Source organism: Pituophis catenifer, unplaced genomic scaffold (assembly GCF_029215685.1).
Source record: "Pituophis catenifer annectens isolate HBS135680 unplaced genomic scaffold, rPitCat1.0.hap2 SCAF_2, whole genome shotgun sequence".
Taxonomy (NCBI): domain Eukaryota; kingdom Metazoa; phylum Chordata; class Lepidosauria; order Squamata; family Colubridae; genus Pituophis; species Pituophis catenifer.
This window is the reverse complement of record NW_027256882.1, coordinates 220,883,209-220,894,327: the sequence shown is the minus strand read 5'-3', so window position 1 is coordinate 220,894,327 and position 11,119 is coordinate 220,883,209. Positions and strand designations below refer to the sequence as shown.

The 11,119-nt window shown below is 39.9% G+C and overlaps 1 protein-coding gene across 1 annotated transcript in view; it reads right to left on the bottom strand.

The window, feature by feature from the left end:
• Positions 1 to 7,242: 7,242 nt before the first annotated feature.
• Positions 7,243 to 11,119, bottom strand: part of MPDZ (multiple PDZ domain crumbs cell polarity complex component) — a 96,283-nt gene continuing 92,406 nt past the window's right edge. Inside the window, exons 46-48 of the mRNA XM_070935552.1 lie at positions 9,743 to 9,855; positions 8,993 to 9,116; positions 7,243 to 7,857 (exon numbers count right to left, since the gene is read on the bottom strand). Coding sequence (XP_070791653.1) covers positions 7,711 to 7,857; positions 8,993 to 9,116; positions 9,743 to 9,855 — 384 coding nt within the window. The 3' untranslated portion in view covers positions 7,243 to 7,710. The remainder of the gene's footprint in view (positions 7,858 to 8,992; positions 9,117 to 9,742; positions 9,856 to 11,119) is intronic.

The following is an 11,119-nucleotide window of genomic DNA, read 5'->3' as shown; positions in this document are numbered from 1 at the left end:
ATCCAAGAAGCTTCATCAGTTCTCTGATGAACTGAAGCTCCTTGGATGAGAAGTGGATGTACTTGTACAGTGATGTCACTTTAATCACCACTTTAAAGGTGCAACTGAAGATACACACTCAAATAAAACTAGTGTGAGAATCCCCAGAAGTTTGTGATATGGTTTGGAGAACAGAACATGAGATCTTTCCCTTTAAAATGCAAAGAATATAAATTACAAATTAGAACCACACAGAAATTTTGGCTGAGATTATTTTTAGGTAAGATTTAAAAGTAGAAATCCCATGGGAATACTCAAGTTGTATCATTTAAGCAGTGGCAGAATTGGTTGATTTTTTCTTAGAGTTTCCACACAGGCTTGGTAATTGAATTGTCCAAACCAGCTAATTCTGAGATTCGTGTTTGCCAAAACAATTCCAGCTGATATGCCAGATGCTCCAGTGTTCTAATTGCTGGCTCACTGTTTTCTAATTGCTTGTATTTGATGGAAGCTCAGCTTCTGCATTTGCATCATCTCTATTTGAGGTTCCAGGAACTGCAGCAAGGACTGGTAGGCAAAGCTGCAGGTTCTGCCTATGACAGGAGTCGGCAACCTGAAACACTCAAAGAGCCACAAAGGTCCTAACCAGAAGCCCCCATTCAATTCTAGAGCCGACCTGAAGTCCGGTTCCCCCACCATCAAGTCTCCTCCTAGCGCAGCATCCTTTTTCTTTTACCTGTCCTAACTGAAAGCCCTATCAATTGTGGAGCTGACTGGAAAACCCGCCCCTTGCCATAGAGTCTCTTCCTGGTGTGCCATGCTTTTCCTTCCCATAACCGGAAGCTCCTCTCAAGATTGTGGCAGCAACAGGGGGCTGCAGCAGAGGGATGAAAGAGCCACATGCGGCTCCAGAGCTGCAGGTTGCTGACTCCTGGCCTATGATGACCTAGTTAGAAATAAACAAGAAAGCAGATGAACATAGTAAATAAGGTTGAGTTGTGTACTAGCTGTTAGTGGACTAGGTCTTGTAAATCAAATCTGCTTGTAATTTTGCTTGGTGATTCAGAGATTTGGAGCTGCTTCAAATGTTTAAAGATCACTAAAAGGATTATTCACGACTTGGAAATTCTGTTCAAGAGATCTACGAGAGTTGTGAAAAGTGTCATATCTGTTTTACATTCATAAAGGGAACCATAATATCTGAAAGTCACTCATCATGCAGAACAATTCCAATTCTTTGGAAATCTCCTCCTGACAGAGATGTGGCTAGCTTTGTCAGTCATGGACTTCAGGAAAATATTGAAAACCTACCTGTTCTGCCTGGCACAGGTGGAAAAAGGGTATATTGAAATTGAAGGCAGGATCTGCAGGTGTGTTTCAGGTGTTATTTTTCCAATTTTTATCTTTTGGGGTGCTCCCCTACCTTAAGATAAGGCAGTTGTTCTGTCATTTTTATTTAATTTTTAAAATTCCATTTTAATCCAATTTATCTCAAGTATCATAGCGGGCTGGCTGATTTTTATACATTTGCCTTTCCCACGCAACCGAAATTAGTTACCAAATATTCTAAATGTCTCTATCAATAGCTCCAACAGGGATGGGGAAAAAAGAAGTGTGTTATCTCAAATTCAGGGTATCCAGGCTACAGCAAAGCTATGAAACAGCTAAAATTGAGAAGCTAATTCCATCTCTGCACAGTAGCACAATAAGAGGGGGTGACTTTTTTTAACCATACACAACCACCATGGACCTCCTGGTGTCGTTGAAATTAAAACTGATCCCACACCAATTAATTCTGAAATATGTGCTTGGCTGCCACATGAGAACTGGTCTTTAGTGACTTGTGAATATGGCAATGCTATCTTCAGGAAAGAGTATTTGTAGCTCAAGGTGGAACTGCGAAATCCTTGGTGCTCTCTGAACGTGTGCAACAATCAAGAAGTAAACAATATCCCAATCAAGGAACCACCAACTCTCTCACCAACACTGAGAGGGCAAGCCACTAGTATATAAAAATAAGAGCAAATTCCACTTCATCCTAGCACTGATGGTGTTATCTAGTTTGGTAATGAAAGATCTGCAAGAAAACCATCAAGTTTAGAGAGCACCAAGGCGCCCACAATCTTCAGGTATTTATGGCATGAAATTATATTTATTCTAGCTTTCTCTTGTATTGTGCATAGATTTTGAAGATCAAAAAGCCTGAGGTGCCAGGAAGTAATTCATTGCATTGGTTTTGTCAAGTTAAGTTAGCTATGATATCTACATATCTCGGAGGACCTCTGGGTAAATGAGATCAAACGATTTGGACTTAGTTCTTAGGAAGCAGAATTTACTCAGAAAGCCAGTGCGATGTTATAGTTAACCTGGAGCAGGAAATCTGTAGTCTACTCCACTTCAGCCATGAATGCTTGTTTGTGGCGGTACCTCACCAGCTGGTTATGGTGAAAAGTTGGAATATAGATCTCACAATGAAATGAAATCATACCCTATTGACAAGATGGAAAGTCTAGACCTAAAAAAAACAAACACGGATACGTTTAACCTTTTATTTGTTTACCACAAATAACTTCACATTTATCAAGCTAATACTGCAGAGAAAAAATTTAAAAAAATAATAAAATATCTGTACACTACATCTGTTACAAATATAGAGGAGGTTTTAAGTGGTTGCACATAGGTATCACATGCTCTACACCCAGGGGTGTCCGATCCTGGCAACTTTAAGCCTTCTTCATTCTCAAAATTCCCTAGCCAGCATGGCTGGCTGGGAAATTCTAAGCGTTGAAATCCATAAGTCTTAATTTTGCCAAGGTTGGACACTCTGCTCTACAACACTGTTAATGCATACAGGACTAGAATCCAACACAGATTGCCAGTAATAGTAACTGATGGAAGCTTTTTCTCTATATATCTGAATGTCAACTAATGATATCAAGAATTCCTGTTGAACCAAAACTGCACTGAATTTCTACCACTCTAAGACACTGTATGAGAATAAGCTGTGTTAGCCTTTGGTAGCCCAAAATCAAAAGAGGTCTTGATAGCACCTTTTCAGACCAATACACTTCATGAAAAGGCGTGAGATTTTGTGAATTATTGGTCCCTTCATCAGCGGCTGCATCATCAGATGCTTATGCCTTTTTATAAATGTGCTGAGTGTGAAAAGGTGCCCCTAAACCCCTCCTGAATTTCTGCTTTCTAAAATAACCTGACAGACTCTTATTCTGAAGATGTTACAGTCCTCCACTTACAAACATTCATTTAGTGATCGTCCAAAGTTACGAGGGCGCTGAAAAAAGTAAGGTACAACTGGTCATTGTGCATAACGACCATCACAGCGCCCCTATGGTCACGTGATCAAAATTTGGGTGCTCAGCAACCAGCATGTGTGTACAACAGTTACAGTATCAGGTGATTGTCATTTGTGATCTTCCCAGAGGCAAAGTCAATGGGGGGAGCTGAATTTGCTTAAGGACTCTCGGATTCACTTAACTGTGTGTGTGGGGCGGGGGGGAGGTTGTAAAATCCGGCACAACTCACTTAACAAGCACTTTGCTTCACAATGAAACTCTGGCAACAATTGTTGTGGTTGTAAGTAGAGGACTGCCTGTACTGGTATCTCTCATAGTTTTTCTAAGTCAGGTTTGCTTAGGTTGAAATGGACTCTATGATTCATTCAGCAGCAATTATGAAATAGTTAATAGCTTATATCAGGGGTCTCCAACCTTGGCAACTTTAAGACTTGTGGACTTCAATTCCCAGAGGAATTCTGGGAGTTGAAGTCCACAAGTCTTAAAAGTTGCCATGGTTGGAGACCCCTGGCTTATATGGTTTCCTGAAGGCTGGGCCTCTTGAAAGGGAGGGAAAGAGAAAGGAAGGGGCGTTTTTCTTGGTGAAACAATTGGAAGAAAGAAATTAAGTCCTCTGCAAAATGCTATCCTGTTTTACTTGTAGCCTCTGTCAACCCTGAAGCTGACCTGACCGAAGCCAACTTGGAGCTTCAGTGTTGCCACACTGGAGCTGAGGTATAGGAAGGGGGGAATTAGAGATAGCTGGGGTTTTGTAGCCACAATAAAATACTTTCTCTTGGGAACCAAGGACGTTCTCACACCTGGCCTGAGGAAGGAGGAGTGAGGTCACCAAACAACCAGACAGCGTCTTGATTGGACCGTGTGACTGATTGTTTGGGGTTGAGGGAAAACTTTTACTTTTAATTAGGTGAATTAAAAGGCGGGAATCTTCAGAGTCGGGTTTCACCAGATTTGTGCCAATATGATAAAGCCAATAAAGCTATTCTTTGAGGAATCCATCTGCCTCGGAGTTTTGTTTGCTATGGGTCTATTACTTTGAATCCTGGCAGCCTTATTTGAATGTTTTTATTTTTTTGGCTGGGGGGGTGAAAATCCCTGTTCCATCATTTGTTGGGTGATTTCCCTTCACGCTCTGACCTACAGACCTTTTCAAGAACCAGAGAACAGCAGTCCAAACATACTCCATATATATAAGCCACAATGCAATTTTTTTCAGGTACTTGAACACAGGACTGTAACCAAAGTTTGTTTCATTTAGGAGTTTTAAAAAGTAAACTATGCTTGGAATTGGGCTGCTTTTTCAGTATTCATTTGATATGTTTGAATGAGCTATTATACTAAGTATAATAATAGGAGCTCCTGTACTGAACGGGTGATTGGACTAGATGATCTCTAAGGCCCATTCAATCCTTATGTTCTATAATCCTACCATCCTCTTGTAAATTGGTATTTTTCTTCATTTTCCTTTAACATCCCAGTGTTATTCTTTGGGTATTTTTAATATGCAGATCCCAGGGATATAGACTTAAATTGTTAACACAAACAAAATAAAAAAGTTAATATAAATACGTTTACAGCCCAACATGCTAATTTGGGATAATAACTGGAAAAAGGGACATTCTAATACATTGTCCCAATTAATGTTAGTAGGTCTTTTAATGAGGTATTCATTCCCATATAAATAAAGAAAAAAATAGAGTAGTTATAAGGAACAGTATTTTCCAGAATTTCAGTAATTAGCACATAAAAGCAGCAGGCACAGACAGAACATAGCCAAACAAATTCTCAAAAAAACCCCAAACCCTAAACTAAATTAAAATTAATTTCCCCTCGTTGGCTTTCTCATTTTTGTTTTTTTTTTATTCCTAACTAGTGGCAGTAAGTATATTTTGAGCTACATTTTTAAAATCCTGCTGAACTATTGCACAATTTACAAACTGTCATAACACAAGAATACAGGTCGCCCTGTTTAGTAATCACAACAGAGACCCCAATGTGTTCATTAAGTGAAGCGGTCGCTAAGTGAAACAGAAACTATGCTTATGATCGTACTTCAGCCTCGTTTGCTTTATAGACCTGCAAAAGTTGTAAATGCAAGGACTGGTCATAAAGTTACTTTTTCATCACTGTCATAGACTGCAACTCATTGCTATACAAGGCAGTCAGTCGCTAAGCAAGGACTACCTATAAGATTATAAGGCAAGGATAGACTGGAGGATGACTTAATATGCTTCTCTACCTTAACCCAATACCGTTAATTTGAAATCAGTGGTTGTCACTAGGAAAAAGAGAAGTGAACATGGTAAATGTTGAAGGGTGTGTGTGTGTTTGTGTGGCATTCTCTTGCTTTAACTTGCTGTTTGTCTGTGTGTATGTTTGTGTGCACACGTGCATTGGTTTCCTACGCTTCCAAAGACTTACAAACATTGAGCAAAGGTATCATTGAAAAGAATAATAGAAGGCTGGGTCTCGCTTTGGCATCTTAAGACCTCTGGGTGTCTCTGAATGTGCATCCATATGTTGTGTGTGTCTGTTAAATGGAGAAGGTTAAGCCAACCATAGGGCATTAACACCTGTTAAAGCAAATAAATTTGCTTTAAAAAACAAATAATCAGGTTTACTGTAATTCACTACTGACATTTAGTATTGTGATCTTATGGGCTCAAATCGATCACAAGAAATTCACTAGGTGGTCTGTGACCCAAAGAACTCTGGCTTATATTTGTAAAGTAAAACTCACAGACTTTGGGACAAGACAGAAAACAAGCTCCTCGTAAGTCAGCTCAAAGGATTACCCAACAGTAGAGACCTTAACTGCAGGAAAATGCAGGTAGTCCTCGACTTACAAGGGTTTGCTTAGCGACCATTCAAAGTTACAGCAGCACTGAAAAAAGTGACTTATGACCATTTTTTACAATTACATTTCCAGCACCCCCATGATCATGTGATCAAAATTCAGATGCTTGGCAACTGGTTCATACTTATGACCATTGCTGTGTCCCAAAGTCACGTGATCAGCTTTTGTTACCTTTTGACAAGCAGAGCCAATGGGGAAACCAGGTTCACTTAACAACCAGGTTACTAACTTATGAACTGCAGTGATTCACTTAGCAACTGAGGCAAGAAAAGTCGTAAAATGTGGCAAAACTCACTTAACAAATGTCTCACTTAGCAACAGAAATTTTGGGCTCAATTGTGGTCGTAAGTCAAGGACTACCTGGAGTAAAAACAGTTTTTGTCTTCTGCACACCCTTCAAAGTCTGGGAAGAAGGATGTTGGATCTGTGTCTTTATTTGCTGTATGAGAACTGCTTGAGGCCATTTTTTACTAACCTGTTACGCAAGCATCCATATCAAAAACTTAAATTCTAAGTTAAATATCATAATGTTTTTAATTAAGTGGTTTAAAATCAGCGGGTCAAGCTTTCGCTTTCTTTTTGTTGCACTCAAGCATTGGAAATATTAAAATGTGTTTTTAGAAGCCAGAATTTGGGATCGATCTTTCCATCAATAATTCTTAGGTCATTTGTGAAAATGAGATATATTGCAGTGATGAAAGGCAATTTGTAGTCTTGACTGTGAAAGGTTTGCTTATCATTGCTGATGACCCCACAAAGAAAGAAGAGAAAGAATATTCTTCTCCCGGGGACTCTGCAACAGTTAGGCATTACTACCACATATGTCCTGTCTCCTAACGAAATGTCCCTATTTAAGAAAGAACATGAAGGTCATGAACGCAGTTTAATAGTTCTATGAAGGATCAGAAAACTTTCTTTCTTTCTTTCTTTCTTTCTTTCTTTCTTTCTTTCTTTCTTCTTTCTTTCTTTCTTTCTTTCTTTCTTTCTTTCTTTCTTTCTTTCTTTCTTTCTTTCTTCCTTCCTTCCTTCCTTCCTTCCTTCCTTCTTTCTTTCTTTCTTTTCCTTCCTTCCTTCCTTCCTTCCTTCCTTCCTTCCTTCCTTCCTTCCTTCCTTCCTTCCTTCCTTCCTTCCACTTTAAAAACACTTTATTCCAGAAAACAGTTTGTCTCAGATCTCATGTTGGGCACAGGGATGTTAATAAAATTGAATCAAATGAATATATACATTTGAGAGCTTAACCCTGGCTAACCAATAGCCAAAATTTTGAGTCTTCCAGAGGTTAGAGTTCCAGAATTCCCCATTACAAATCCCACCTCAATCACACAACATGCACCACCAGGTTATCACACCAGACATTTTCCCCTTTCCATTTCCACTTTTCCCTACTCTGATTTTATTACTACCGCTTTCAAATTTTGTCACTTTCTTATCCTACGGAAGCCAATCTCTGTAATTCAACGATATGTCTAACCATGGATAAAAATAATACCATTCGTTTTTTTCACCCCTGATTAAAAACAGCCTGGCAGCAAAGTCCCATCTAATCTTTGGAGACAGGATTTAAGAGAGAACAGTCAAAGTCACAGTTCCTTTTGTTCTTTTTAGAAGAGCGACAGCTTCCTCGTGGGTGACCCCTTCCAAGCTCTGCCCATTGACTGCAATGATCTGATCCCCTCTTTTAAGGCGCCCGTCTTCTGCTGCTGCGCCCTGCAATGTTTAAAGAAACAGATTTTATTTTACAGGATTACATATAGTGCCCAACTCGAGCCACAGGCTATACCATAATGTCTTTTCCTTGGTTTTGGCTTTACAATTGGACTGACCCCAACCAATATAATTCATATACCATGGGAATTTTTGTTACAATGGGGTTCTTTTGTAACAATGGGCTGCTTTTGCATGAGGACAAAATCAGGTATTAAGGTTTTAAATACCCAGTATTCAATTCTTACAACTTGTGATCTTGTTCACCTCAAATATTTCTTCATTAGAGTCCTTTTGCATTAAACAATGAGTTATAGCAGAGAAAATCATAGGACATTTCCTACGGTTTCTTAATGCAAATCTTTTTATTTGTGGACAAATTCTGAATAATAAAAAATCTAGGTCACTACTGTGTGTGTGTATTCCAGGATGCACAAAAATGAAAGGAGGCCCTGGAGTATATAAATATTAGATGCATGAGATTTACAGAGATAACAGTGCCCTGTATTAAACTACAGATAGTGAAATAAGAGCATTATCAAAATTTCTGTCTTTTTTTCTTTTTGTTTCCATCAGGCATTCAAGTCAGTGCATCACACATGTAGGGCAAGGTATGCAGGACAAAGTTAACAAGACACTAAAGCAAGGTAAGAGCTAGAGGTAAGACATCTCATACTTTATAGATCAGCAGTTTTCAAACACTGGTATTTGGCAAAGAGACTACAGGTGTGCCTCTCACCCAGAATCCCATCTCCCATGACATCACCACAGGTGAACCATCTCTATTTCTCCTTCACAGCCCAAGCACCTGGGATGTCATGGGATTTTGGGTTTTGCTACCTGAAAGTCCTGCCTGTGAAATGCATGCTATGAGATGAAAAGGGTTGAAAACCTCTATTCTAGATTATTTGGATTGTATAATACTTTGCCTTTGGTCACACCAATCCCACTTGAAGGCAATGGTTTGCCTTCTGCTGTCTTAGTCATCTACCAATCATTTTAGATAAGGAACAACACAGACTTGATGGTGGCACATAATCAATATTTTAGAGAAGACAGAAAGGACCATGTTGAAGTATATGTCTCAATTTAAAACATAACAACTAGTTAGCTAATGAATTTAGTATCAAGTTCTTACCTTTGCAAATACGGTCTTAACATAAATGGGCAGATCTCCGTGAGGACTTCCGTATCCACCTACAATGCTAAAGCCCAAGCCATCAGGTCCTCGATCCAGAGTGATGGTTTTGTATTGAGGGGGCCTATAACAAACACACTAAAGTTGTTTCACTGTTCTGCTCACTGTAGCAATAGATGGGTTAAACATGCTTGATTGTCTAATATGTGCATACATACTGTACATATACTGTATGTAGGTATGTGTGTACTGTACTGTACTGTATTGTACTGTACGTGTGTGTGTGTGTGTATTTGTTTTCGTAGAAAACAAATTTCACCTGAAGATGACGAGTGGGACCTCGTCGAAACGTCACCAAGATACTATCAATCTTACACGGGAAAAGACCCGAATACACCAAAACTTGCATACACACACACACATAAATAACCTTTAATGAAGATGTCTTCACCCTGCAACGAAGTGATTTGGGCTGACAATTCTCATCCTCCTCTTCCTCCTCCTCCACTATTATTTATTACCAGTGTTCTGTATTAAACCCTTTCAATGGTATATTTTTGTTATGTTCACCAAAATAATGGAGCCTCAATCAACTTCCCTAATCATAAAAATCTTGACATTCAAGCTTGCAATAGACTGTTGCCAATTTCAAGTAGAATGGATACTGAATTCAAGTATATTTTCTTATTGTGGATTTGATAGTTAAATTAGAAAAATCCATATTAACCACTATTAAGTTGATAAACTCACCCCAAATCATCCTGAAAGATGCTGCTTGATGTTAGACCAGAAAATGTTAGACTAGATGTTGGTGGATCCTGCTGTTGGCTAGTTATGACACTGACATCTCCACCAGCTACAACCTGAAAGTTAGTGTTAAACATAAACAAATGAGTATACAGATCATTATATAGAAGATGGCTACAGCTCTACAAAACAAAAAATGACTCTGAATTTTTATATTCTCTGTTTTAAATGCATAGAGCTATATTCAATAAATATCATCCAACTTCATGAAGAACTCCAAAAAGCTCTATATTAAGAAGCATAACTATACCTACAAAAGCAACTGAATGTTTGTTTGGTTTTCTTCTGCTCCTATGTGGGTTTGGCTTGTCTTCATTTCTCAAATAATATACATAGCTAGCTACTGAACTCACTCACTCATTTCCACTTCCTATTCATCCTGTCCTCAAGATTAAACTAAGCCATGTGTTTTATTGCTATGTATTGCAAGCTTGTTTGATTTTAACATCTGTGCAGTTTCTCTTCCCTTTTTCTTTTTCTCTCTTATCTCACTTTTTGGCTGAAACATAGGTCTAGGTAGTAATTGTTTTGTGCATGTTACAATGACCATTCAACTAGTGCTCTGCTCAGCCTGTTTAGTTACATAATCATTTCTTTCTGAACTTGAAGAGAAATTCAGAGAAAGCTGCATATTTGATCTGAATGGAGGGAACCCAATGATGCCCTTGAAGTGATGTCCCGATGCCTGGAGGCTGTGCGGATCTGGATGGGGAGAAACAGACTCAGGCTAAACCTGTCCAAGACCGAGTGGCTGTGGTTTTCGGTGTCCCGATATAGTCAATTGGTGCCATCACTGACTATTGGGGGCGAGTCGCTGGCCCCCATGGACAGGGCTCGCAACTTGGGCGTCCTCCTGGATACACGGCTGTCCTTAGAAGAACATCTGACGGGTGTGGCCAGGGGAACTTTCTATCAGGTTCGCCTGATTCGCCAGTTGCGTCCCTTTCTGGATCGGGACTCCTTATGCACGGTCACTCACACCCTCGTCACTTCCTGCCTGGACTACTGCAATGCTCTCTACATGAGGCTCCCCTTGAGGAGCACCTGGAGGCTCCTACTGGTCCAGAATGCGGCCGCGCGGGTGGTTATGGGAGCGACATTGCGGTTCCATGTAACACCTCTCCTGCGCGAGCTGCACTGGCTCTCGGTGGTCTTCCGGGTGCGCTTCAAGGTATTGGTTACCACCTTTAGATCGCTCCATGGCTCAGGACCTGGGTACTTACAAGACCGCCTTCTGCCACCGATAGCCTCTCACCGGCCAGTACGCACAGAGAGGGGCTCCTCAGGGTGCCGTCGGCCAAACAGTGTCGACTGGCGGCC